Source organism: Chionomys nivalis, chromosome 21, assembly GCF_950005125.1.
Source record: "Chionomys nivalis chromosome 21, mChiNiv1.1, whole genome shotgun sequence".
In the NCBI taxonomy this organism is placed as follows: Eukaryota; Metazoa; Chordata; class Mammalia; order Rodentia; family Cricetidae; genus Chionomys; species Chionomys nivalis.
The window spans coordinates 23,651,792-23,679,398 of NC_080106.1; the positions used below are offsets into that span (position 1 = coordinate 23,651,792).

At 41.5% G+C, this 27,607-nt stretch overlaps 1 protein-coding gene across 1 annotated transcript; it reads left to right on the plus strand.

Moving 5' to 3' along the window:
* The first annotated feature begins 13,320 nt into the window (after positions 1 to 13,320).
* LOC130863959 (acylcarnitine hydrolase-like) lies at positions 13,321 to 26,698 on the plus strand. The gene is made up of 11 exons (XM_057754281.1): positions 13,321 to 13,538; positions 14,208 to 14,349; positions 22,407 to 22,540; positions 22,621 to 22,879; positions 23,609 to 23,707; positions 23,977 to 24,117; positions 24,230 to 24,313; positions 24,543 to 24,687; positions 25,100 to 25,237; positions 25,999 to 26,071; positions 26,491 to 26,698. Exons 1-11 carry the CDS (start codon positions 13,321 to 13,323, stop codon positions 26,696 to 26,698), a joined length of 1,641 nt encoding a protein of 546 aa, XP_057610264.1.
* Positions 26,699 to 27,607: the final 909 nt, after the last annotated feature.

The window sequence follows — 27,607 nt, forward strand, 5'->3', positions numbered from 1 at the left end:
TGGCAAAGTAGAGGTTACAAGAGTCAGTTGTAGCAGATAGAACCAAGCCAGGTCCACCATTCCTGCTTCATCTTTATCCTCTATGGAAGGCACAGCAGGGCTCCCAAGGTCCTTCTAGGACACAGCACCCCTCTCTTTAACCTGGAGTCACCACATTCACTGTCCTTCCAGCAACAAGGCCAGGGCAGGCGTTGGGGTGGAGAGGAGGCTGCAGAGAGATGTAACTGGGAAATATCAGGAGGGCGTCTCTGGTAGACAATGCTGAGGACGTCACAGGCAGAGGATGGGATGCGGCTCTGGGAAAGGTGACATAGATCAAAGAGAACTGCATGAGCATGCCCGCCATCCCAAAAACTGCTCCCTGCTTCCAGGACTTACAGTTTTCTGGGTTCACATTCAGGGTCCCTCATCCCTTGCAGTCGTGATTTTAAGTTGACACATCCCCCTCCCTGCTCCAACATAGCTGTTTCATTGAAACACACTGCCAATCTGGCACCTCTGAAGGACCTACCCCCTATCCACTCCACCTCCATATTGCATTACTCTCATGGCCAGCTCTACAGAGATGAAATTCACAATCATTTATCCACTCAAGAAACATTTAACGGGGACATACTGGTTGTGGTGTCTGACACTAATGAGGCTGTCAGAGCTTATAATATATGTCTATGGGTAGGCGTTTCAGAATCACATAGAACCCTGCCAAATCAGCCTCTTTTTAAACCAGTGGTAATAAAACATATTCACAGCATGCAGAGAGACATCCCACATCATTTCCCCTTTTCTGTCTAATCAGAAAGGAAGGTTTTAACTTTAACATAGTAAAATTAAATGTAACAAAATGGTTATCAAGAAAAGAGTACAGATACAATATTTAGTCTATTTGTACTTGACAAAATTAAACTCTATCATCTATCCTATCTTTGTGAGTCTAGAGTTTCACATCTAACTTATATTTTATCATAACTAAGAAAAACTGTAGTTATAGCTATCTAGCCTTCAAGTTCATCGAGGACTCCGGAAAGATATAAAATCTCAGAAAGTGTATTGTAAGCAACTTCCAAAACTCTATAAATGACAGAAACATCTGGCTGCCTGGACAGTCACCCAAAGTTCTTCTGTAATGTTGGGGCATCCATCTTCAGCCTACAGGCCCATAGTACCTGGAAGACTTTTAGATGAAGCAGAAAGTTTGAAAGACTGTCCCACCTATATTGGCAATTTGTCAGTCATTTTCCTCTGTGTACTGCCGAATGTCTGGCAGTTTCTTATGTGGAGCAGGAACCCTGAAGGAGCATCTTGCCTTGTTTTGACAAAGTTCAACTGTCATTTTCTTATGGGACCTTCATGTCCAGTTTATACAGCATACAGTCAAGCAGTCCAGGTAAGAGCAGTTCCTTGACTACATGGATAACCTTGCCACACTGAAAGCAAACTCCATAAGGAGTTTAACAAGACCAAGGATGTAGAGCTCAGAGCTGTGGGTCCCAGGTGAGCAGGATAGCGTCCAGACCTGACTCACATCTTCACCAGGTCTTTGATACCAGGCACCTGAAGACACTGACCTCAGTAAAACCTTATGTTTACTGTAAAAGAGTCCAGAGGAGGAAATATGTTATTTACTGTGTCTTGTCTAAGCTGCTCATCTGGGAATGCCAGGGTTACTGTTGAACAAAAGGTTTCCCACAGCCAATGCTCTAGCCTGGAGCTCACCAATAAACTGTGATTCCAGAAAACTTTAGAGCAAGGTTTCTCTTCACTGAAGCTTAGGCGAGAAAACTCCATGTGAGACATCATTATGCCAACATGTGTCCTCACTCCCAGGTTCCCATGCTCCTGTCTACTTCTATGGTGTCTGTTGTTATATTCCCCTTTTCATTTCTAGTTTCGTTAATTTGGATATATTCTCTCTCTGTCTTTCAGATTTTTTGAATAAGCGTTTGTCACTCTTACTGATTTTTTTTCAAGAACCAACTCTTTGTTTAGTTGATTCTTTGTAATGTTTCTATATTATTTATTGGAGTTCTAAGTTTGATTACTTCTTGCCATCTACTCCTACTCAATGTGACTTTTTTTTTGTTCTAGCAGAGCTTTCGAGCATGCTGCTGAGTTGCTAGTGTGAGACCAGTCCAATTTTTTTTTTTTTTGCATAGGTACTTAGTACTATAAAGTTGCCTTCAATATGTCCTGTAAGTTTGGGTGTGTGTATTTATTTTCATTCAATTTTAGAAAGTCCATAATTTCTTTGTAAATTCTGTTGTGACCCGTTTTTTCATTAAGAAGAGAGTTGTTCATTTCCCATGAATTTCTGCAGTTTCTGTTGATGTTGATATCTGGATTTAATCCAATGCAGATAGATAGAATTTAGAAATTTCCAATTTCTTTCTATTTTCTTGGATTGCTTTGTGTACCAGTATACAGTCAGTTTTGGAGAAACTTCCAAGAGATGCTGAGGATGTCAAGGGACACAATCCATACCCTCTGCCTTACACAGGTTGAGTTCTCTTTGGCAAAATTGTACCTAATGGTCCCCATTGTCTTTTGCATCTTGTGAAGGGGGGATGGCTCCTCTGACTGTCACTTCTCAGCATGGAGAAGTGGGAACAGTGTCAAACTGGTCATAATACAGTGTGCACTGAGATTTCTCAGGGCATGCACACTAAGTCGGGGATGTTGAAAATTTTCTTCTCCCTTACTGGAAGAATAAGCCAGTCCACCCCTGCATAATTCTTGTACTGTTGCTATCCAAGATGTCTATATGTGAACAGATGGACTCAGACGCTCTGGTTACTTGCTGGAAGGCAAGAGGGAAGAGGAGAGAGGACACTCTTTCTTATATTGAATAGTGGTTTTGTGTAGAAAGGGGGCAATGGGTATGGAGTTCAAAGGCTTTACTACTCTGAACCTATTAACTCATCTCTATGACCTTTTGTCCTTAGAGTCTTCAACGCAAATTAAAAACCAAAATCAACAACATTAAGTGTGAAATCTCTTGAGATGGATGTGAGCATCACAGGATAAATTAATAAGTGTGGTGAGGAATTAACTTTTGGGGCATCAGAAAATGCCTGGGACCTAAACTTATTCTGTCACCTTGAATGTCCTCAGGTCTTCAAGATCATTCCTGAGTTTGGTTACCTGCTGATAGAGGAGGCCATGAGAGGCATTTAAGGCCCCCTGATCCCCCAACTACAGTTCTTGAGATGATGGCAGGTTTCACACTTCTGATCTCTGCCCTGCAAGAAACATATATCAAGGTGTGAAAAGAATCTCGAGGAAGAATGGAATTAGGTGTTTATTGCTGTACAGTTCTAAAGCTGTGAGGTTAGAATTCAAGTCCTTTCCACCCCAGCCTGTGCTCCCTCTCCTGTACCCTCCCAAAATGAGCACAGTAGCAAGCAAAGGGGCTGATGGGAATGCTTTACGTTGTGTATTTCTTTAAAAAAGGGTTTCAATATGTTGGACTGATTGTCCTAAAATTCACTTCATGTCCAAAACACAGTCGTCTTGTCTAGGGGCTTGAGATCACAGTGGAGTGCAACTACTCCCTGACCTGGGAACACTGGTACCAGTTCTTCCTTCATTTGTTGATTTAAACCAATAGAACATCATAATCCAAGTAATGATCCTTGCAATGTCCTCTCTGACCACCATGAGGCAGGAGAGATACGAGAATACTATTTGTCTGGCCTCTACAGCTGGGCAGATGAGCTGTGCCTGGTACTTTCACAGGCACCCGAGGGCATTACTGAGCTCCTGCTGTAAACACATCTCTGTAGGGTGTGCACTTCTGCTGATGCACAGAACACTTTGCTAAGGCTGTTTTAGACACTATGTAACCCTCTTACCATTGGAAGGCTTCATCATCAAATGATTTCTATACAAACAAATTAACCTTTCACTGGAGTAACTTGGTAAATTTGCATAAGAGGATGAGGTGAGCAACAATCCACACTTGAAGGATGAAAATAATTCTTTCACTGGAAAAATTTAATTCATGATCTTTTATGTTAATCCTTGCCTGGTCTCTGCTCCCTGCAACTCCTTGACTGCTTTGTGGTGGAACAGTTTGAAAACTCCATAGAATTTTAAAGCTTCAGGGCCCTGGCCATCCTGTCATGGAAAATAAATTATTTGTAATTAGTCCTTCTCCAAGGTACAAGTTATTCAAGTGTGTTGTCCCATGGTTAATAGTGTCATTCCACATATGCAGGCAACACATCTTGCTCACTACCTAGTTCAGGCATACCTGAGTGATTCAATTTTGATTACTTTTAGTCAAGCTCATAAATATTTCAAACATAGGTTTTTGATATCAATATTTTGTTCCCATTTGGCTAAGGATCTGAGAGCAGAATTACTAAATCATATAACACAGGTGTGTTTAACTTTTTTGTTTTGTGCTGTGGGAGCTCCTTCCACTCCTTCACCCAATAGCCTTTAAGATACCAGCCCGCTTGGGCATGGGTTCTTTTGCTTTAAAAAGCAACGATAGCCCTGCTCTCGCTCTCTTGCTTCCAGCTCCTGCTTCCAGCTGCTAGATTCTGTTCCTGGTTGAGTCAAGGGCTGTTGTCTAGGACAGTGATCTGTAAGTTTTTCCCCTTAAATAAATAACTCTTTTGTTAATCATAATTCCAAACTGGTGTGGAATTATTTTGTGAATTATGCCTGCAAGGTGTGTTGCCGGCACATGTGGAATGACAGTGTTGACCATGGGGCAACACAACTACATCTGGTGCCCAACGTTTGGTTTTAGAATTCCCCGCTCAGTTACCTGCCACCAGCTCGGACTGTGCCCAGCTTGGCAGAAGCCCTCCCTCAGCCAGCCACAGCCTGTGCATGGAGCCAGCAGTTCAACATAGAATCTCGTAAAGCGGCTTTTCTTGCTATGGATCAGGGGCAATTCTTTATATTTTCTCTTTACATGCCTTAGATTGGCTTCAAGTTCCCATGCACCTTGTCATTTGCCTCCTGCCAGGACGGACTGCAGATATCTGGGTGAGACGCGGGCTTCCCTGGTCTGAGCCAGCTGTTCCGTGGCTTTCTAATGATTTGTTTGCATTTGCCTATTCCACTGCTCTAAAGACATCTGTGGAGCACACAGTCCATGATTTATCGTCCAGCATTTCACTCTAAAATCAGATGTCAGACTGGCCACGTAAACTGATGTGCACCACTATGCTCCTCTGGGTTAGTTTTATAGGTGGCTCACGACACCTACAGGCAGGTAATGGTTATTGCACCTAATCCAGCTAATTAAACCACAGGTAAGATTTAATATCATCAATATAGATCATAAGTTGCTAATTTAAAAGGACAATATGTTAGACAACCTAACCGTCCAAGGTTTAAATAGCCTTGTTACTTACAGCATGTGTGACGTTTTACAAGACTTATATGATTTCCCTTCTACATCATTAATCTAAATTTTGGGGATTAGTTTTGTACTCAATGTTTTTTTCTTAAAACCATTGTTTGACACTAGGGCTAAGAATGAGGCGTTTTTTAGAAATGATCCAGTCTTTACACACTGAAACCATGTTTCTCAAGAGTATGGAAATCTGAAGAAGCATATGACTTCATTTAACAGAAGATTAAGCACTCTGGAGAAGGAAACAGATAATTTGGCAGATAAAACCCAATCAATGATACTGTGTGTTGAAACATTATTTGAGATAATTCACACTGTTTAACGTATTAATCAGACTCTGTCACAGGAGTATGACAGATTGACTAATAGAATGTCTCTACAGGAAGGTAATATGCATGCTATAAAGAGTATGTCCAAGGATAAAACATTATCACTACTAGACAGACTTCATACCTTGGAATCTTCAATGAGGGCATTAGAGCAGAACACTTGACAGGAAATCCAGACATTACAAAAGGTAATGGTAAACAGATTTGAAAAAAATGAGGAAATTATCGAATTTGATGACTGTGAACAAAAGGAACAAAGGCAAAATTTAGCCTCATCAGTACATAAAAATCTCCACAATAGCTTCCCCAGAGTTCTGCCTGCCTTTCCAGTAATAACAACAGAAAAATTATCTGGCCCCAAGTACTCTAAGGTTGTCAAAGAATATACATGGGAGCCCATACATATGACTGATCTAAAGGAAATTAAACAAGCAATTGTAGCTTACAGACTACATTCATCCTTTGTTAGGGAGATGGTCAAAACCTGGGCTTTTAGTAACAAAGTGGCACCTTAAGATTGGGCTCAGTTAATCTCAGCTGTCCTAGAAAGTGGACAGCAATTACTTTGGAGGTGACTTTTTAAAGAGGAGGCAAGAATTTTAGCATAGTGATAAAGACTTGAATAGTCCCAGAGAATTAACAGCTGAAGTATAAAAGGATTGATGATTGTTGAGGAGAAATTACAGGAGGCACATGTGGATAGGGTGAATCCAAATATTAGTCTTATTCTAGCCATATTGCCTTCCAGAATTTTTCCCATAGGAATTTTAATGCATTGAGAACCATGCCAAGGACTCATCAAGAATTAATCACACCTTGATATTTTTGTTGTTGTTATTGCTGTTGTTGAGACAGATCTCCTTGTATATCCCTGGCTGTCCTGGAACTTGCTCTGTAGATTAGGCTGGCCTCGAATTCACAAAGAGCCTTCTGCCTATGCCTCCCAAGTGCCAGGAGTAAAGGTGTGTGCTACTACCACCCGGCTTTTGAAGTTGTTGCAGGCTACCTTTTGTTCCCAGTGGGCAGATGTCCTCCATTGCCAAGGGCACCAAGAATTTAATTCTGTCATTATTAGTCTAGGGAATCCTAAGGTTGACAGGAAAACTAAATTCCCAGTCATAAACCTCTCTTTGATCCATTTTGCCTTGCCCATTTACCCTCCTCCTTTCTCTTATGAGAAAAAAAGAAAAATTATCCAAAGAGGGAGCAACCTCAAATCAAGGTTGGTTTGTTAAGGGTGGAAAATTATTTTACCTGGAAAGGATTTACCATTTTAACAACCCTCCATAACCAATTCCATAGGGGCTACTGCCCCTAATCGCCTCTCACAATTAATTTAAGATTTGCCCCTTCTCAGAAATCTCCTTGAGGTTACCCAGTCCTGCCTGACATGCCCCAGGACATCAGAACACTGCCTTTCAAGGTAAGACTGGCCAGGACTGGGGGACTAATTTCACCCACAAGCCACCCATAAAAAAAGACCAGGTATTTACTGGTTATGGTAGAGACATTATTGAGATGGGTAGAGGCTTTTCCATGAATATCTAAAGGGACTGATTTGCTGATGAATTGAAGCCATATCTGGGTGCCTATGTCTTCACCAACCCAACTGTATGGGTCACTTGTCTGTAAGTCTGTCTGCCTGCTTCTTGAGCCCCATATGTGCCACCATTTGCCTGGGTACCTACTAGCATCTGCCTGGTGGTTGATGTGCTGATGAACAAAGTATGTCACATCTGCCTAAATAAATGAACCGGGCACAGGGGTAAGAAAGAAGGAAGGAAGGAAGAGAGAGAGAGAGAGAGAGAGAGAGAGAGAGAGAGAGAGAGAACATGGAGATGAAATAGGGGCTGGAGAGGTGGCTCAGTGATTAACAGCACTTGTGGCTCTCGCAGAGAACCTGAGTTCCATTCGACCTCATGGCAGCTCATAACCATAACTCTAGTTCCAGGGGATCCAACTTTTTTTTGGCCTCTGTGGGTACCAGGAACACACAAAGTGCATCATACATGCATGTAGGTAAAACCTTAGAGATAAAATTTAAAAATTAAAATGAAAACATTTACAAATGGAAAGCAGACTATTGTGAGGGAAGGGATCATTGACGAGAATAGGAAGAAGGCAAGAGAAGATATTGGGAGAGAATGTGATTATAAACATGACAGACATGTACAAAGTGTCATAATAAAACATTAGTGAGTCATATTTATTTTTATGAAGAAGGGGAATGAGGAAAGCACATGGGCCTATTCATACATAATGTAATCATATGTTATTAGACAATTTGATCATAATTTTATAGAACCATAAAAAGTTAATACTTTGATTGAGTACAAAGATGCTTAGTGTTATATACTTTTATGATATCTGTTTATGAACAGAAAAGCGATTTGTGAGATCATTAATTTTATGGCATATAAAATCTCATCAATAACCATAAAAACTGTAATAAAAAAACAAATAAGTGGTCAGAGTTGCAGTGAGTCTAACTGAAACAGTCATGGCTTCACCGGGATGGGTATGTATAGACTTAAGATCACCAATGTAACAGATGATAAACGGGGCAAAAAAGAAATCAGAGAAACATCACCCTTCACAATAGCCACAAATAACATAAAATACCTTGGGGTAATGCTATCCAAACAAATGAAAAACCTATATGACAAGAACTTTAAAACTTTGGAAAAAGAAATTCAAGAAGACAGCAGAAAACGGAAAGATCTCCCATGCTCTTGAGTAGGTAGAATTAACCTATTAAAAATGATAATCTTACCAAAAGCAATCCTTTGCATTGAATAGATTCAATGCAATACCCATCAAAATTCTATCAAAATTCTTCACAGATCTTGGAAGAATAATACTCAGCTTCACAAAGGAAACAAAAACCTCAGAATAGCCAAAACAGTCCTGTACAACAGAAGAACTTATGGAGGTATCATAGTCCCGAACTTCAAACTATAAAGCTACAGTAATGAAAACAGACAGGAGGACAAATGGAATCTAATCAAGAACTGGATTTCAATCCACCCACCTACAAAAGGTTGATTTTGACAAAGAAACTAACAATAGAAAATGGAAAATAGAAAGGATATTCAAAGAATGGTGCTGGTATAACTGGATATTAACATGCAGGAGAATGCAAATAGATTCGTATTTATAGCCATGCAAAACTCAAAGTCCAAATGGATCAAAGGCCTCAACATAAGCCCAACCACATTGAACCTCATAGAAGAGAAAGTGGGAAGTGCACTTTAACACATTGGCATAGGAGACCGTTTCCTAAATATAATCCCAGTAAGCACAGTTACTGGGAGCAACAATTAATAAATGGAGACTCTGGAAACTGAAAAGCTTCTGTAAAGCAAAGAACACAGTCAACAAGACAAAATGGCAGACTACAAATTGGGAAAAGATCTTCATCAACCCCACATCTGCAGAGGACTGATCTCCAAAATATACAAAGAGCTCAAGAAATTTGACATAGAAAGAACAAATAATCCAATAAAAAATGGGGTACAGACCTAAACAGAGAACTGTCAACAGCAAAATCTCAACGGACTAAAAGACACTTAAGAAAATTTTCAACACCCTTAGCCATCAGAGAAATGGAAATCAAAACAACTCTGAGATTCCATCTTACACCGTCAGAATGGCCAAGATCAAAAACACTGATGACAACTTATGGTGGAGAAGTTGTGTGGTAAGGGGAACACTCCTCCATTGCTGGTAGGAGTTCACAATTGAATATCTGCTTTGATTATCAGTATGGTACTTTCTCCAAAAATTAGGAACCAACTACCTCAAGACCCAGCAATACTGCTTTGGGGTATATACCCAAAAGACACTCAATCATACCACAAGGACATGTGCTCAACTATGTTCATAGTAGCATTCATTGTAATAACCAGAACCTGGAAACAACCTAGATGCCCCTCAACTGAAGAATGGATAAAGAAAATGTGGTACATTTACACAATAGAATACTACACAGCAGTGAAAAAAATTACATCTTGAAATTTGTTTGTAAATGGATGGATCTAGAAAAACCATGTTGAGTGATGTAAACCAAACCCAGAAAGACAAATATATCATGTATTCACTCATAAGTGACTCTTAGACATCAAGCAAAAAAAAAAAAAACAGCCTACAGACCACAACCCCAGAGAGATAGACAACAAAGAGGACCCTAAGAGAGACATACATGATAAACATAGGAAGCTAACAAGACAGGATCTCCTGAGTAAATTGGGAGTGTGGGGGTCTCAGGAGAGGTTAGAAGGGTAGAGGGGAGGAAGAGAGGAGAGTGGAGAATAATATATAGCTCAATAAATATAGATCATACTGTAAGGGAGGAGAGACCTGAATGCAGACTGTGAATTATGACTCAAGAAAGCAAGAAGGTTGGAAGAACAGGGTGTGCTGAGGGCACCCTGAGCTTGCTCCTGCTCTTCCTTTATCAAGAGGACAATTCTCAAGTATTCATACCACCCATCTATGGGAATATCACAGTACACACCTCCTTAGAAAATTAACCATAGCTTCCCATAGCTTTCTGTTCCTTGCTCTCTGTCCCACACCTACATAGGACCTGTGATTCCAAGGACAGTACACATGGTGACCCCAGGTTTGAGGTGATGGTTGCTGGTATCAGAATAATTAGTTTCTGAAACTATGCTGTGCCTTCCAATGAAATTATAAAAGGAAGTCACATTGCAGAAGAGCGTTTGCCCCACCATCTGAACCCTGGTTCCTATCAGTTCTGCTTAGTCACAGCTCTCCTGCAACTTTGCCCCGCCTACCAAGCTTCCACCTATAAATCTTAGGGTTCAAATAATTGTCTAGGCAGAGCCCACATATTCTGCTTCCTGCACACAGTGCATCCCATAGCAGCACAGACTCAGGCCTCAGAGCTGATCATGCTGTCCTGCAAACGTCGTGGTTGGCTGATTGCTGGAGCCTGTGCACTTCTGTTAATTGCTGTAGCCTGTGGGCTTGTGTTTCTTCTCCGCACGCATGGTGAGACTCCTTACATGGGTGGTGGGGGCCAGAGTTTCCAGTTTTGGCAAAGGCAGAGGCTGAGGCTGTGGTAGGAAAGGTAGCAAGGGAGAAGGAGCAGGTAGAGATGACAGAGAGGAAAAGTGGCCCCTGTAGCCCAGAGAGTCAGTGATGTCTGAGGACACTCAATAGTACAGAAGGCTACTCTGCCAAGCCCTGGGTCTGAAAGTCAGAAGGAAGAGTGTTGGGGACAGAAGGACAGATGGGCCATGTCCCCTTTCTGTATAGGGTTGTGCCTGTGGCTGTAGGTCTTACTGACCCATGCGTAATAATAAAATTAATTACACGTTCCTACTAGCATTGAACTCCAAATGGGTCACTCTCTCAGAAAGAGAAGCATCAGGGTATACTCCAAACAATCCTGGGAAATTTTCCTGGCCCTCAGTCATACAGTTCTCCAGCCCTACAACAGTTGCCCAACTGAGAGGCTCGAATTCCCTTTTCCATTTTCTGACCTTTGGAAAAGGTACAACTTGGAGTCCAAGGCAAAAGGCATGTGTTCCCTGTCTGCCAGAAAGTCTTCCGGCTTATGAGAAGATGAGCCAGGAGGGTACTGTGCCCAGGGTCAGTGTGCAGCCCTGAGGCCTCCTACCCAAAAGTGTTCAAGCCTGAGTCATGCTATCTCCTGCCAGGCCTCCTCAATCAGATTTACCCTAAGGAGGCCATAAGGACTGCACACTGTGACTCTTCCCTGCTGTTGTCCGGGTTCTGAGACGTCTCCAGGGACTCCTGAACAGGAAAATCTGCCCAACTCACTCTTGGCTTATTTGAACATTCTTCTTTGGATCCTAGGTTCAGAATCACTGATAACTATAAGAGGGCACAGAGTTGTGAACCACCCAGGCCAGGCTCATCCATGGGACATCAAGATAAGATAGGAGTAAGCTGGTGTAATGACACACACCTGTAAATGGTGTTGTAGATGAGGCAGAGAAAGTGGAAGGCTTTTCAGCTGCAAGCCAGCCTGGACTACACGGCAAGAACCTGTCTGGTGGGGTGGTAAATGTAGAAATGTTAAAACAGAATACCACAGTAATTTTGGCATCCTTAATAATAAGGAGAAGGAGGACACCTGGAAGTAAACTTGGACAGCAATGCTTACCACAGCAAAATCAGGAATTTAAAGTATCACATAAACGGTCAAACGGCAGTCCCATCAATGGTGACTTTTGCTTTTAAGTATGACATAGATGACATTAGTTTATTTAATTACAGGAAATTTTTTGCTACTTCTTTTAAAACTTTTCATGGGCCTCCTTTTTGCACGTACAGCTGTTATAAAGACACAGTAACTCTTGAGAAGGCTACACGTGTAATTAGAGATGTGTTATCCTTTCCCACATGCCACTCAAAATCGGAATCTCTGCTTAGCTGGGTGGTGGTGCATCCTTATAATCTCAGCACTTGGGAGGCAGAGTCAGGTGAATCTTTGTGAGTTCAAGGCCAGCCTACTCTACAAAGCAAGTTTTCACACTGTCAGAGATTTTACACAGAGAAACCTTGTTTAGAAAAACCAGGGGAAAAAGAGATAAAAAAGAATCTCTCCTTAATAAACTTCAATGTTTCATTTTTAAATAAAAAGGAAAATGTATGCATAGGTTTTTTGTTTTTAACAAATTTACCACAAACCACCCCTTTCTGGGCTGTTTTCCTGCCTCCTGACTGAAAGTACACTCACTCCAATAGGTGGGATTCCATGGAGAGCTTCTCTTGAGGGTGAAGCATCCTGGCTGTAGCCTGACTCTTAGCAAACCAAATTCAGGTTTTGCCTGTTGCTGTAGCACTGACAGATATTAGTGCCTCATATCCTCAGTGATCTATATAAGCAGATACGGCTTGTGGCATATTGTCCTGCAGAGAGTATTTCCCTGGAGATAGGAGTGAGTTTTCAGCACTGGAAAGATTTTGGCAAATTGCCTTCTGGCCCCTGAGAGTGGTTGTTGCCTTGGCTACTTGTTACCACATCAAGTAGCACCAAACATGCCATCCATGTTTATCAGGTGTGGAAGATTTTTACTTTTTATGGACATAGGACAGGTGTAGTAGGAGACCACTTGTTCGTTCCTGGATGCTCAGCCCTGAAACGACCACACACAGAAACCGTATTATTAGCAATACTATTTGTCCAATAGCTTAAGCATATTTTTAGCTAACTCTTTTATCCTAAACTAACCCATTTCTATTACTCTGGGTATCACCAGTGGCGATATCTTACCGCCACGGTTCCAACTGGCAGCTCATGTCTTTCCCCTCTGGTGTCTCCATGGTGTCTCCTTGACTTTGTCCTCTTTCTCCCAGCATTCAGTTCAGCTTTCCCCACCTACCTCTATTCTTCCCTGCACATGCCGAAGACAGTCCTTTATTAACCAATGTTATTTACAGCATACTGAGGGGAATCCCACATCAGACAGGTTTGCCAAATTCTTCTACGTTGGAACATGGTGCTGTGGAGAAAAATTGCCAGGGAGGTAGGTACTTGGAAAAGGCTGAATTGAGGATAGCAAGAAAGAAGTAACAGCCATAATGTAAAGGTAGATGGTTGGGCAAACCCAAACTTGATATCGCATGTCACTTACAGGTGAAGACTCAGTCCACCCCATCAGGACTACCCACACGGGACAGGTGCAGGGGAGTCTCATCCACTTGAATGACACCAAAGAGGGAGTCTACATCTTCCTGGGAATTCCCTTTGCCAAGCCACCTCTAGGAGAGCTGAGATTTGCACCTCCTGAGCCTCCTGAATCATGGAGTGGTGTGAGGGATGGGACCACCTACCCAGCCAGGTAAGTCCTCCTGAGACCCAGAAAATGTCAGGTCCTGAAATGGGCAGGAGGTCAGAACTTGAGCCAGACTGCAGTGATTTCTCCATCTCCTGCCATCCACTGCATTCTCTCTGTGATGGGATATGCTGCAGATGCCAGAGAAAGGCCAAAGTGATGATGGTTCCTGAGCAAAATCATCCTCCACAATCACCGTACAAACCTATAGGTGTCCAGGTATCATTGGCCAAGAGACAGGTATATGTCTTCCAACTAGAGATTCTGCAAGAGAAGACAGTTCCTTGAGAGTCTGGATGTGAGGTGAAGGATATCCCACCACCATGTTTATCAATGCAGCACCTATATGGGTACAGGACCCAATACCCAGACTTTGGAGAGTACAAAAAGAAATGGTGTCATAACACACACCAATAGTTTTCACAGAAGTTCATCAATATCTCATCATCAGGAAGAGTGGGATACAAAGACCCATCTGGCAGTCTCCCTAGAAGTTTTCCCAAAATCTGTGACATTTACCTTAGTTGGAAGAGCTTTTGGAGTAGGACCTCATGTTATCAGGACATCATGGGGCCAGAAAGAGGGGTTTTGGTGGATGAGATAAAATATGTGCTAGGAGTCTGCTTTTAATTTTAATTACTGCACATCTCTTAGAATAACTGTCATTGTCCTCAGATGTCTACAAAATTTTGGAACAGTGGTTTCAGAAAATCTGGCAATGATAAAACGAAGCATGCCTTCCATCTCTATGTCTGAGGACTGCCTGTATCTCAACATCTACACACCAGCTCATGCCCATGAGGGCTCTAACCTGACTGTGAGTGGCAATCCATACTCAGATCTGGGGGTGGGCATTTCTTCGGGATGATTAAAAGGGGCAAAATCAATGTGAGACTCTGATGAGAAACCCTCCCTATCAGGTGTCCAGGAAGGCCTTCTCTTTCATGGCATGCAGCTAAACCCTAGGTATGGGACACAGAGACCTAAAGACTCTGGGAAGTCAGTGGCTATGGCTCCTTGATCAACTCAGGTTTCACACTACCTACCAGAGGCCTGAGAGCTAAATCCTGAGCTCTTGCAAATTTACTGGCATGGACTATCCATTGTGTCAATGATTTTTTTTTTCCTCTTGTTTTGAGAAAGGGTCTCTCTATATAACCCTGACCTACTCACTATGTAGACAAGGCTGGTCTCAATCTTTGATCTCTGCCTCCAGAGGTATGGTAATTCTTTTAATTGAAAATAGGTCCTCTCTCATATATTAACTCTTCTTTGAAAGTCTGGTATAATTCTTCGATAAAAGCCATCTGGCCCTGTGCTTTTTATTTTTATTTTTTTTAGTTGAGAAACTTTTAGTGACTACTTCTATTTCACTGGGGGTTATAGATATATTTAAATTGTTTTTCTGATTGTGATTTAACTTTGATAAGTGATACCTATTGAAAAAATTATCCATTTCATTTAGATTTTCTAATGTGGTGAAGTACATGTTTTGTAAGCATGTCCTTATAGATTTCCTTGGTGTCTGTTGTTATGACCCCCTTTCAAATTTTATTAATTTGGTTATTCTGATTTTATTAATTTTGATTATCACTCTGTGTATTTTAGTTAGTTTGGATAAGTTTGTCTATTTGTTGTTTTCTTAAAAAACTAACTCTTTGTTTTATTGATTCTTTGTACTGTTCTCTATGTTTGTATTTTATTGATTTCTGCAGTTTGATTATCTCCTACTCTCTTTTCCTCTTAGGTGCACTTCTTTTTGTTCTAGAACTTTCAGGTGTGCTGTTAAGTTGCTAGTATGAGCTCTCTCCAATTTTTTTAATGTGGGTACTTAATGCTGTAAACTTTCCTTTTAGCACAACCTTTATTGTGTTTCCTAAGTTTGGGTGCACTGTGTAATTATTTTCATTGAATTCTAGAAAGTCTTTAATTTCTTTCTTTATTTCTGTCTTTATCCATTTTTTCATTCAGTAAAGAGTTGCTCACTTTCTGTGAGTTTGTAAGCTTTTTGTTGTTTCTGTTCTTGTTGATATCCTGCTTTAATTTGAAGTTGTCTGATAGGATGCAGGGAATTGCCTCAATTTTCTTTTATCTGTTGAGACTTGCTTTGTGACCAACTAAGTGGTGAATTTTGAAAAAGTTTCTGTGAGGTGCTGAGAAGATATATTCTTTTGCATTTGGGTGGAATGTTCTGTAAATATGTTTTTTAATTTTTTATTAGATTGTTTTTAGAAAACTTCCAATCCAAATTCCCATTCCCTCCACACACCTTCCCACCCCACCTCCTCTAATCCTAAGAGAGGGTAAGGCACTTTGCTTTGTGTCCCTGTTTACTATATCTAGGCTGAGCAAGGTATATATCCAAAGGGAATAGGATCCCAAAGAGGCAGTACATGCAGTAGAGATAAATCTCAGTGCCTCTGCCAGTGGTCCCTCAGTCTGTCTCAGCCATATTCACATTCAGAGGGACTAGTTTGTTCCTATGCTTGTTCCTTCCCAGTCCAGATGGAGTTGGTGGGCTCCCATCAGTTAAGGTAAACTGTTTTAGTGGATGAACCCTTTATGGTCTTGACCTCTTTGCTCATATTCTCATTCTTTCTCCTCTTCAACTGGACCTTGGGAGCTCAGTCCAGTGCTCTGATGTGGGACTCTGCCTCTGTTTTCATCTGTTGTTGGATGAAGGTTCTAAGGTGATATTTAAGATAGTCATCAGTCTGACTACAGGGCAAGGCCAGTTCTGGCACCCTCTCTTCCTTTGGTTAGGGTCTTAGCTGGGGTCATCCTTGTAAATTCCTGGGAATTTTTCTAGAGCCATCTTTCTTGCTAACCGAAAAATGGCTGCCTCATTCAAGATATCTCTTTCCTTACTCTCATATCTGTCTATCCCAACTACCCCATTCCCTCAAGTTCTCTTCAACCTTCCCCTTATCCCCGTCTCTTCACCTTCTCTCCTTCCTTCTACCACCTGATCCCATGCTCCCAATTTTGTCAGGCAATCTTGTCTGTTTCCAATTTCCAGGTGGGTTTTTAAATGTTTTTCTTTGGGTTCATCTTATTACTTAGCTTTTTAGGATTATGAACTATAGGCTCAATGTCCTTTGTGGCTAGAATCCACTTATGAGTGAGTACATACCATATTTATTTTGGGGAGTCTGGGTTATCTCACTCAGGATAATGTTTTCTAATTCCATCTATTTGCATGCAAAATTCAAGAACTCATTATTTTTTACTGCCAAGTAGTACTCTAATGTGTAGATGTGCCACACTTTCTTTATCCATTCTTCAGTTGAGGGGCATCTAGGTTGTTTCCAGGTTCTGGCTGTTACAAATAAGGCTGCTATGAACATAGTTGAACAAATGCTTTTGTAGTATGTTTGAGCATCTTTTGGGTATACTCTCAAGAGTGGTATTGCTAGTTTGATCCTGAGGTAGGTTGATTTCTAATTTTCTGAGAAACCGCCATACTGATTTCCAAAGTGGTTGCACATGTTTGCATTCCCTCCAGCATGGATGAGTGTTCCCCTTACTCCACATCCTCTCCAGAATAAGCTATCATTGGTGTTTTTGATCTTAGTCATTCTGATAGGTGTAACATGGTATCTCAGAGTTGTTTTGATTTGCATTTACCTGATAGCTGAGGAAGTTGAACATGTCCTTAAGTATCTTTTGGCCATTTGTAATTCTTCTGTTGAGAATTCTCTGTTTCGTTCAGTGCATCACTTTTTCATTGAGTTATTTAGAATTTTGCTGTCTAATTTCTTGAGTTCTTTATATATTTTGGAGATCAGTCCTTTGTCTGATGTGGGGTTGGGGAAGATCTTTTCCCATTCAGTAGGCTGCCTTTTTGTCTTATTGATTGTATCCTTTGCTTTACAGAAGCTTCTCAGTTTCAGGAGGTCCCATTTATTGTTGTTCTTAGTGTCTGTGCTACTGGGGTTATATTTATGCAGTGGTCTCGTGTGCCAATGCATTGAAGACTACTTCCACTTTCTGTTCTATCAGGTTCAATGTGGCCAGATTTATGTTGAGGTCTTTGGTCCATTTGGACTTGAGTTTCATGCATGGAGATAGATACGAATCTATTTTCATTCTTCTACAGGTTGACATCCAGTTATGCCAGCACCCTTTGTTGAAGACCCTTTCTTTTTTCCATTGTATAATTTTCGCTTCTTTGTCAAAAATCCAGTCTTCATAGGTGTGTGGATTAATATCTGGGTCTTCAGTTCCATTCCATTGATCAATATTTTTATGCCAATACCAAGCTGTTTTCATTACTGTAGTTCTGTAATATAGCTTGATGTCAGGGATAGTAATGCCTTCAGAAGTTCCTTTATTGTTCAGGATTGTTTTGGCTATCCTCGATTTTTTGTTTTTCCATATGAAATTAATTATTGTTCTTTCCAGGTCTGTGAAGAATTGTGTTGGGATTTTGATAGGGATTTCATTGGATCTATAAATTGCTTTTGGTATGATTGCCAATTTTACTATATTGATCCTTCTTCCTATCTAAGAGCAGGGAGATCTTTCCATTTTCTTTTATCTTCTTCAGTTTCTTTCTTTAAAGACTTACAATTCTTGTCAAATAGGTCTTACACTTCCTTGGTTAGTGTTATTCCAAGATACTTTATGCTATTTGTGGCTATTGTGAAAGGTGATGTTTCTCTTGATTTCCCTCTCAGCTTCTTTATCATTTGTGTATAGGAGGACTAGTTATTTTTTTGAGTTAATCTTGTATCCTACCACATCACTAAAAGTATTTATCAGCTGAAGGAGTTCTTTGGAAGAGTTTTTGGGGTCACTTATGTACACTATCATATAATCTTCAAACAATGAAAGTTTGACTTCTTTCTTTCCAATTTGAATCCCCTTGATCTCCTTTTATTTTCTTATTGCTATTGCTAATACTTCAAGAACTATGTTGGAGAGATATGGAGAGAGTGGACAATCTTGTCTTGTTCCTGATTTTAGTGGAATCACTATGAGTTTCTCTCCATTTAATTTGATGTTAGCTGTCAGTTTGCTATATATTGCTTTTATTATATTTAGATATGATCCTTGTATCCCTGATCTCTCCAAGACCTTTATCATTAAGAGGCGTTGGATTTTGTCAAATGGTTTTTCAACATCTAATCAAATGATCATATGGTTTTTTTCTTTGTATGTTTATTTATATAATGGATTACATTGATAGATTTTGGTTGTTGAACCAGCCCTGCATCTCTGGGATGAAGCCTACTTGATCATGATGGATGATTTTTTTTTTATGTGTTCTTGGATTTGGTGTGCCAGTATTTTGTTGAGAATTTTTTTTTTTTTTTTTTTTTTTTTGGTTTTTCGAGACAGGGTTTCTCTGTAGCTTTTGGTGCCTGTCCTGGAACTAGCTCTTGTAGACCAGGCTGGCCTCGAACTCCCAGAGATCCACCTGCCTCTGCCTCCCAAGTGCTGGGATTAAAGGCATGCGCCACCACCGCCCGGCCTTGTTGAGAATTTTTGCATCGATGTTCAGGGGTGAGATTGGTCTGTAATTCTCTTTCTTGGTTGTGTCTTTGTGTAGTTTCAGTATCAGGGTAACTAAAGCCTCATAAAAAGAGTTTGGCAATGTCCCTTCTTCTGCTATTATGTGGAGTACTTGGAGGATTATAGGTATTAGCTCTTCTTGGAAATTCTGGTAGAATTCTGCACTAATGTCATCCAGCCCTGGGCTTTTTTTTTTTTTTTTTTTTTTGCCGGGGGGGGGCTTTTGATGACAGCTTTTAGTTCCTCACAGCTTATAGATCTATTTAGATTGCTCACCTGGTCTTGATTTAATTTTGGTTTATGGTATCTATCTGAAACATTGTCCATTTCTTTTACATTTTCCAATTTGTGTAGTACAAGTTTTTATAGTAAGACCTGATGATTCTCTGAATTTCCATAGTGTCTGTTGTTATGTCCCCCTTTTCATTTACGATTTTGTTAATTTGGATGCTCTCTTTCTCTGCCTTTTGATTAGTTTGGTTAAGGGTTTGTCAATCTTGTTGGTTTTCTTAAAGAACCAGCTCTTTGTTTCATTGATTCTTTGTTTTTATTTTGTTGATTTTAGCCTCAATTTGATTATTTCCTGTCTTCTACTCCTCCTGGGTGAGTCTGCTTCTTTTTGTTCTAGAGCTTTCAGGTGTGCTGTCAAGTCGCTTATGTGAGCCTTTTCTGTTTTCTTTATGTGGGCACTTAATTCCTTCAAATGAGGCCAGCAGTCTCTTTGTGTCTTGGCCCAATCCTTGCAGTGGCTGTCTGAGTATTTGGGAGTTTTTCTTTTCTTGGTCTACTCTGCATTGTCAATGTCTGTCTCCGAAAGCCTCTGAGGTCTCTATACACCAGATCTCTTGGTCTTCTCTCCTAATTTGCTCTCGTGGTGCTCTCTCTTAATCCTGTCAGTGTTGCGGCACGCTCTTGGTCCCCTCAGTATCATAGAAAGCTCTTAGCTCTTAGGTGGGGTATAGTTAGTAGCTTGGGGGCTCCAGTGGATGGGTTTGGGCTTTGGGGGATCCTAGCCACAGGAAACTTTGTACTGGCTGGCTAGAAAAGCCAAGGGAGTTGGGGAAGGGGCCTGGGGTATTGTCCTTCTGGGGAGGTCCTAGTGAGTGGGGTATCTTGCCATGTAGCTGTTCACTCCCCTCGGTATTGGAGCAAGCTCTGTTTCAGAGTTCCATTGAGATTGCTGCCAAATATCAGTTATATTAATTTGGCTGATGAAATCAATTAGCTCTAGTATTTCTCTATTTAGTTTCTGCCTGGATGGCCTGTCCATTGGTGAGAATGGGGTATTGAAGTCTCCCACTATCAGTGTGTGAGGGTCAATATGTGATTTAAGGTCTAATAGTGTTTCTTTTACAAAAATGGGTACTCCTGAGTTTGGGATAGATGTTAAGAATTGAAATGTCATCTTGGTGTATTTTTTCTTGTGATGAATATGTAGTATCCTTTCCTAATACTTTTGGTTAATTTTATTAGGTATTAAAATGACTACACAAGATTGCTTCTTGGGTTTGTTTACTTAGAATATCTTTTTCCAACCTTTTATCCTGAGCTAATGTCTACCCCTGATACTGAGGTATATTTCTTGTACGCAGCAGAAGGATGGATCCTGTGTTTATAACCACTCTGGTAATGTGTATTGGGGAATTGAGTCCACTGATATCAAGAGATATCAATGATCAATGATTGTTAATTTCTGTTATTTTATTGCTGTTGTTGCTGCTGGTGGTGGTGTGTATGTTCCATTCTTTTGGTTTTACTGGTGTGAGTTTATTTATTGCTTATGTTTCCATGAGTGCAATTAACCTTGGTTTAGAGTTTTCCTTCTAGTACCTTCTTTATGGCTGATTTGTATCTAGATATTGTTTAAATTTGATTTTATCATGGAATGTCTTAAGGTGATTCAAAGTTTTGCTGGGTATAGTAATCTTGGCTGACACCTGTGGTCTCTTAGAGTCTCCAGCACATCTGTCCAAGACCTTCTGTCTTTTAGAGTCTCCATTGAGAAGTCAGGTGTAAATCTAATAGTTTTGCCTTATATGTTACTTGATCTTTCTCCCTTAAAGTTTTTAATATTCTTCCTTTGTTCCATACGTTTAGTGTTTTGATTATTATGTGGTGAAGGGACTTTTCTGGTCCAATCTATTTGGTGTTCTGTTTGTCTTTTGTACCTGTATATGAATTTCCTTCTTTAAGTTAGGAAATTTTTTTTCTATGGTTTAGTTGAAGATATTTTCTAGACCTTTGAACTATTTGGTATTCTTTTCCTTCCTCTATTCCTGTTATTCATAGATTTGTTCTTTTCACAGTGTCCCAGATTTCTTGGATGTTTTGTGTCAAAAATTTTTTCAGATCTACATTTTCTATGGCCAATGTATTCATTTCTTCTATCGTATCTTCAAAGTCTGAGATTCTCTCTTCCATCTCTTGTATTCTGTTGGTGAAGTTTGACTCTGTAGTTCCTGCTCACATTCCTAAACTTTTCACATCCAGGATTACCTCAGTTCGCGTTTTCTTTATTGTTTCTATATCCATTTTCAGGTATTAAACAAATTTATTTGTTTCCTTCAATTCTTTTTATTTTCTTCACTTTCTTTAAGGGTTTTATTAATTTTATCTTTAAGGACCTCTTTCATCTTCATATTAAAGTCTTTTTCAGTTATGTGGGAATATTTAAAGCCTGCTGTGGTAGGATAGCTGGGCTCTGTTGGAGACATATTGCCTTGTCTGTTATTTACTGTGTTTTTATGCTGGCATCTAGCCATCTGAGTTGGGGGTGACTATAGGTCTAGGTGTTGTTTTCTGGGTTTCTCTTTGTTTTGGGGAGTTTAGTTACTTAATTTCTGTTTCCTTTCTGTATTTTTTGAGAGTATGTTGCCTGCTCAGTTGGTGTGTTCCCTGAGAATGCTGGCAGGAGAGGTCTGTTGCAGTGCTAGGGGTGACCCCGAGAATTGGGTCTGGGCAAACAGAGAGTGGGGAAAGGTGCACAGGCAGCCTACCTGGTCCCAGAGCTCTGGTATTAATGGTATACATCACCATGACCAGCTATGTGCCAATGATTTTTTTAACAATCAGGAGAATCACTGATGAATATACCTGTTTTCATTCCATTTCATAGGCATCTGAGAGCAGGGGTATTATTACTCCAGATTTAGAGCCATTAATTCAGGCTTGGGTCCTTAGAGAAGCAGAGAGACTAGCAAGTATCCTGATGGGTCTGTGGTCCAGGTGAGGATGTCCTGAGGAGTTTTGTCTGTGTGTCTAAGTACACTGAACCAAAGCATTAGGTAAAGTAGAAGACACCCCAGGTGGAGCTTGAGCTGGGTGGGAACCTCCTGGCATCTGACTTGATTTCCACAGGTAATGGTGTGGATCCATGGGGGTGCACTGGTTGGGGGTATGGCTTCTGCGTATGATGGATCCTTGATGGCAGCAAGGGAGGATGTGGTGGTGGTCACTATCCAGTACCGCCTGGGTGTTCTGGGCTTCTTCAGGTGAGTCTGGGGCTACACTGCACTGTGAGGTAGGGGATGAAATAAGACAGCCCTGTGATTCCTTCTCTGCGTCTTCACAGCACTGGAGATGAGCACGCCAGAGGGAACTGGGGCTACCTGGACCAAGTGGCTGCCCTGCGCTGGGTCCAGAAGAACATTGCCTACTTTGGAGGCAACCCTGACCTTGTCACCATCTTTGGAGAGTCAGCAGGTGGCACAAGTGTGTCTTCACAGGTTGTGTCCCCCATGTCAAAGGGACTCTTCCACAGAGCCATCATGGAGAGTGGAGTGGCCCTGCTGCCTGACCTGATCTCTAACACCTCTGAGGTGGTCTACACAGTGAGTCACTTCAGCCCTGATGACCCTGCAGCCTCAGCCTCCACCCTCTGGTACTCTGGGAGTTTTCTCAATTGGGAAAACGAGGGGTGTGGGAAATAGCTTCTTTCAGTACTTTCTGAGAGATTCAAGGGTTGGAATCCATTTCTCTCTATACAGGCTGGGTGTAATAACCATGCATAAGTACCTTGTAGTGTCCATCATGTTCAGAAACAAATACATATGGGTTGAAGATATGGCTCAATAGGTAAAAACATAAGGATCTGAGTTCAAATTCCCTCAGAAACCACAAAAAGCTGCATGGAGAAATAAGTGTGTGATCCCGGTATTCATAGGATGAGACAGGAGGCAGAGACCAGAAAATCCCTGAAAGGTCACAAATAAGATAGACTCTTGTAGGCAGGAAGAAATAATAAAAGATCATTTCTCAAACAAGATGGGAAGTGAGGACTAGCAACCAGATGGTGTCCTGGAATCTTTGCACGGAAACCATGGTACAGGCACTCCTGAAGTCACACACACTCGTGAACAAACACCTTACTTTTTAAAGTTTTTAGGTAGAATGACCCCTCTGGCTGTCACATCTGAGCAACAAGAAAATGGGAATTTCATGCTCACTCCATTTCACCAGCACAAAGTGCAATGAGATATTTGGGCACAATGCAAATCAACTGGGAAAACTCTTCTACTTGCCTGAAAGGATGAATCAACTCCTACCTGATCCCTTTACAGAGAGTGGCCAACTTATCTGGTTGTGAGACTATGGATTCAGAGACCCTGGTGCACTGTCTGAGAAGCAAGAGTGAAGAGGAGATTCTGGCTATAAACAAGGTTGGGAGAGTTGTGTGACTTGGAGGACCTGGTCAGTGGGATGTAGGAGAGTCAGTCCTTACTACTCTAAACAAATTACCTCTGCTCCATGATTTGGCATCATCTTAATCACGTGTGTAAAATGAATATCAAATATCCTAATATATGTAGAATCTTTGTCAGGGTTGGAGAAACATCCTGAGACAATTAAATGGGGGCAGGGGTAATGGTCAGGGTTTTTCAGTGGACATCAGAATTGACCTCCATCACTGACTTTGGATGTCCCTCAGGTCTTCACTTATATCCCTGCTGTGGTGGATGGAGAGTTCCTACCCAGGCATCCCCAAGAGTTGTTGACTTCTGCGGATTTTCACCCTGTCCCTAGCATCATTGGTGTCAACAATGATGAGTTTGGCTGGGGTCTGCCTATGGTGAGACACAGTTCCAATTCTCTGGAAATCTGGGGACTCATAAGGTGAGCAGAGGAAACTTGGTCCATATTCCGCTGACCATATACTGAAAACTGTCCACTCTCTCATGCAGATGTTGGGCACTGATCAAATAATAAAGGAGATAACCAGAGAGACCCTGCCTGCTATTCTAAAGTACACAACAATAACACAGATGGTAAGATACCTTTATTACTGCCTCCAATAGAAAGAGCCACTATGTGTCCTTCCAGACAGCATGCCTACAAAGATCTGTGTGTGTGTGTGGTTTGTGGAGGGCTCACCTCAGAACTTATACCTTTCCCTCTATACCTTATCTTATCCCTGGCCACATTCTCCACACTGAGGCTGCTGCCTATCAAAACAAGAACCTGCCTAAACTCATTCTTCCTGATTCCCTGGGGTAGCTGTTACCTCCCGAGTGTAGTGACCTGCTAATGGAAGAGTATATGAACAACACTGAAGATGCCCAGACCCTCCAGCTACAGTACAAGGAAATGATGGCAGACTATTTGTTCGTGATTCCTGCACTCCAAGTAGCAAAGTTTCAACGTGAGTACATCGGTGATGAGGTCTAGTGGGGAGGAACTCAGAGCAATGGGTCCCGGATGAGCTTAATAGTGTTCAGGTCCCCATTCATGTCTGGATCACATCTCTGGAACCAAACTCCCGGGACCATTACATCAGTATTTCTTCATTCTAGTGGAAGAAAGGGAAGTGATATCCAGATACAGACAAGGAAACAGGTTGCTAATACTCCATTGATTTGCCAGACCTACTCAGCTGGGAAGTCCAGAGTCACTATTTAGCCAAATGCTTTTCCATAACTAGTGTTTCAGCCTAGGGCCACCCATTTGACAATTATAACACCAGATAACTGTATACCGACATACCTTATCACTAAGGGTTAGGCAGGAAAGTTAAGGTGATTGAATACTATGTAACCATGTGTCCGTACCTCTAGGCTCCCATGCTTCTGTCTACTTTTATGAATTCTGTCATGTGCCCAGCTACGTCAAAGATACAAGGCCAGCCTATGTGAAAGTTGATCATGGCGATGAGATGGCTTTTGTTTTTGGGTCCTCACCCTTGGACATGATACGTGAGTCTTTCTTGTTTTTCATGAGCTGGATGGGGTCACAGGTGGGTACCTGATGGGCAACTGAGCTCAGTCCAGTTGAAAAAAATCAAGGCTCTGGGAGAGGACATAATCAAGCAAGCACCTTTTCCATCCTCAAAAAACAATACCCAGATTAGAATCTGGACCCTACCAAATATAATCTATTGCCTTAGTTACTTTTCTATTGTTGCGATGAGACACTATGATCAAGTTGGCTTATAGAGAAAAGCATTTATTGGGACTTAGAGGTTCAAAGGGTTAGTTAGAGTCTATGACATCAGGGATGGGAGAATAACAACATGCAGGCAGGCAAGGCACTGGAACAGTAGCTAACTAAAGCTTACATTCTGATCTACAACACGAGGCAGAGATAGCTAACTGGACCGGACTGGACTTTTAAACCTCAAAGCCAATTTCCGGTGATACACCTTCTCCAAAAAGGCCATACCTCCTAATTCTTCCTAAATAGTTCCACTAACTGGGGACCAAGCATTCAAATATATGAGTTTATAGGATTTGAGCCACCACACCTATGTTAGATGGAATGAGGACATACTGACCAGAACTGAACCTGGAGACATTCAATTAGAGGTGTGGGTGGCTCCCTGATCCTTGGTGGTGAAGGAGGGAAAGAGGCCTAGGGTTCAAGGTCAGGCTACAGGAAGGATGGTGATTGCAGAGCACAAATAGGCAGCTGCATGGGGTGGCTGGGACCTGAACCTCTGTCTTCCCCATAGCTACAGCTGTCTTCACTGAGGAGGAGGAGCTGCTGAGCAGGAGAATGATGAAGTACTGGACCAACTTTGCACGACATGGGTGAGAACACACCCCTCCCTCAACCTCCTCAGTGGTGGGTCCCCATATAGGGCTCCATTGGTGGTTGATGACTTCATTTACATGCATGGATAACTCATCACATGATAGAGTCCTCCTCACCCCAGGGCACACTTAGGTACATCATACATATTGGTTACTGGTCACACTGCAATGACCTGACAGGAGCTATGGTATAGTTCTTTAGATTTTGCCTCTGAGAGGGAGACCCAAAATTGTCCAGGTAGTCTTGCCCCACATGGAGCAGACACTAGCAGGTGGCACTGTATCCCTGTATAGGACACGTGCCCCATCAGCCCCTCAACCATTGGCCCAATTAGTCTACTACCCTGACACAAACTTGGGGATCACAAATTGTATGAGCATGACCTTACCATTCCCTGTGGGTGACATATCCGCAGGAACCCCAACAGCGAGGGTCTACCCAACTGGCCTGTGATGGATGATAATGAGAAGTACCTGCAGCTGGACATCCAGCCTGCTGTGGGCCAAGCCCTGAAGGCCAGAAGGCTGCAGTTCTGGACCCAGACTCTGCCCCAGAAGATCCAGGAGCTAAAGGGGTCTCAGGATAATTACAAAGAGAAGTACCCTGCGAGAGGAATGGTGTGAAGGGCTGAATGTACATGGGGTTGGCCTAACGTTCTTAGAGAATCCCGGTTAGAGTCTGACAGTCACATCCCCATCCCTCACCGCTACAATTGTCCATTTGGTCTGCGTGTACGACAAACCCTTGGTGTGTCACTCGTTCCTCAACATGCTGGGACACCTTTTATGAGACTCCGTGAATGCTCCCATGACTGTAGATGTGTGACCCCTAAGTGCCCCAATCTTCTTTCACTGTCCCCTGGGACAACGCCCTTTCCTTCCTTTCTTCATCTGCTCTCATCCTCTCTCCTCTTCTCCAAGCCCCAGACAGTCTTCAGATGAAACTGAAGCTTTGGAAATATTTATTATATGGGAGTGGACTGTCAAAATCCTATGTTCTCTCAGCAAGTCTCATGTCTTCTTATTTGTAAGTGGCCAATAAAGAAACCTAATAGCCAAAGTCCTACCTATTGTTTTCATGTGTTCAGTCAGGTTGTTGTTCCAAAAATTCACAAATTGCAAGCTGAGCTCTTTATAGGTATCTGTGGGTCCTGCTATTCAGAGACACAGGCAGAAAGATTATATGATTCCCACAATTTCGGGTCAGCCTGTGCAACATAGTAAGACCAACATCTCTAAACAAATTATAATCTGGATAACATACAAATAGCAAGAAATTGTATAAATGCTTATAAACCAAGAAATCCACAGTCAAATGCCATCAGATTTGCTTTGTGGTGAGAGTTAGGCCTCTGGCTCCAAAGATTTCACATTGCATCCTCGTTGGATAGAATGAGAAAACAATGACACTCTTGGACCTTCCCAGAGTCATAACTCTTAATAACATTGGGTCAGAAATTAGATTTCAGCAAATAAATTTGATAGCTTTCAGACCATAGCTCATAAAGGTCTCTAACATCAGTCACAAATGAT

Coding starts and splice junctions, on each gene's coding strand:
- LOC130863959 (XM_057754281.1), top strand. CDS start 13,321: ATGTCACTTACAGGTGAAGACTCAGTCCACCCCATCAGGACTACCCAC. Junction 22,880..23,608: donor CCTCTGAGGTGGTCTACACA/GTGAGTCACTTC, acceptor ATCCCTTTACAG/AGAGTGGCCAACTTATCTGG. Junction 24,314..24,542: donor ACACAACAATAACACAGATG/GTAAGATACCTT, acceptor TCCCTGGGGTAG/CTGTTACCTCCCGAGTGTAG.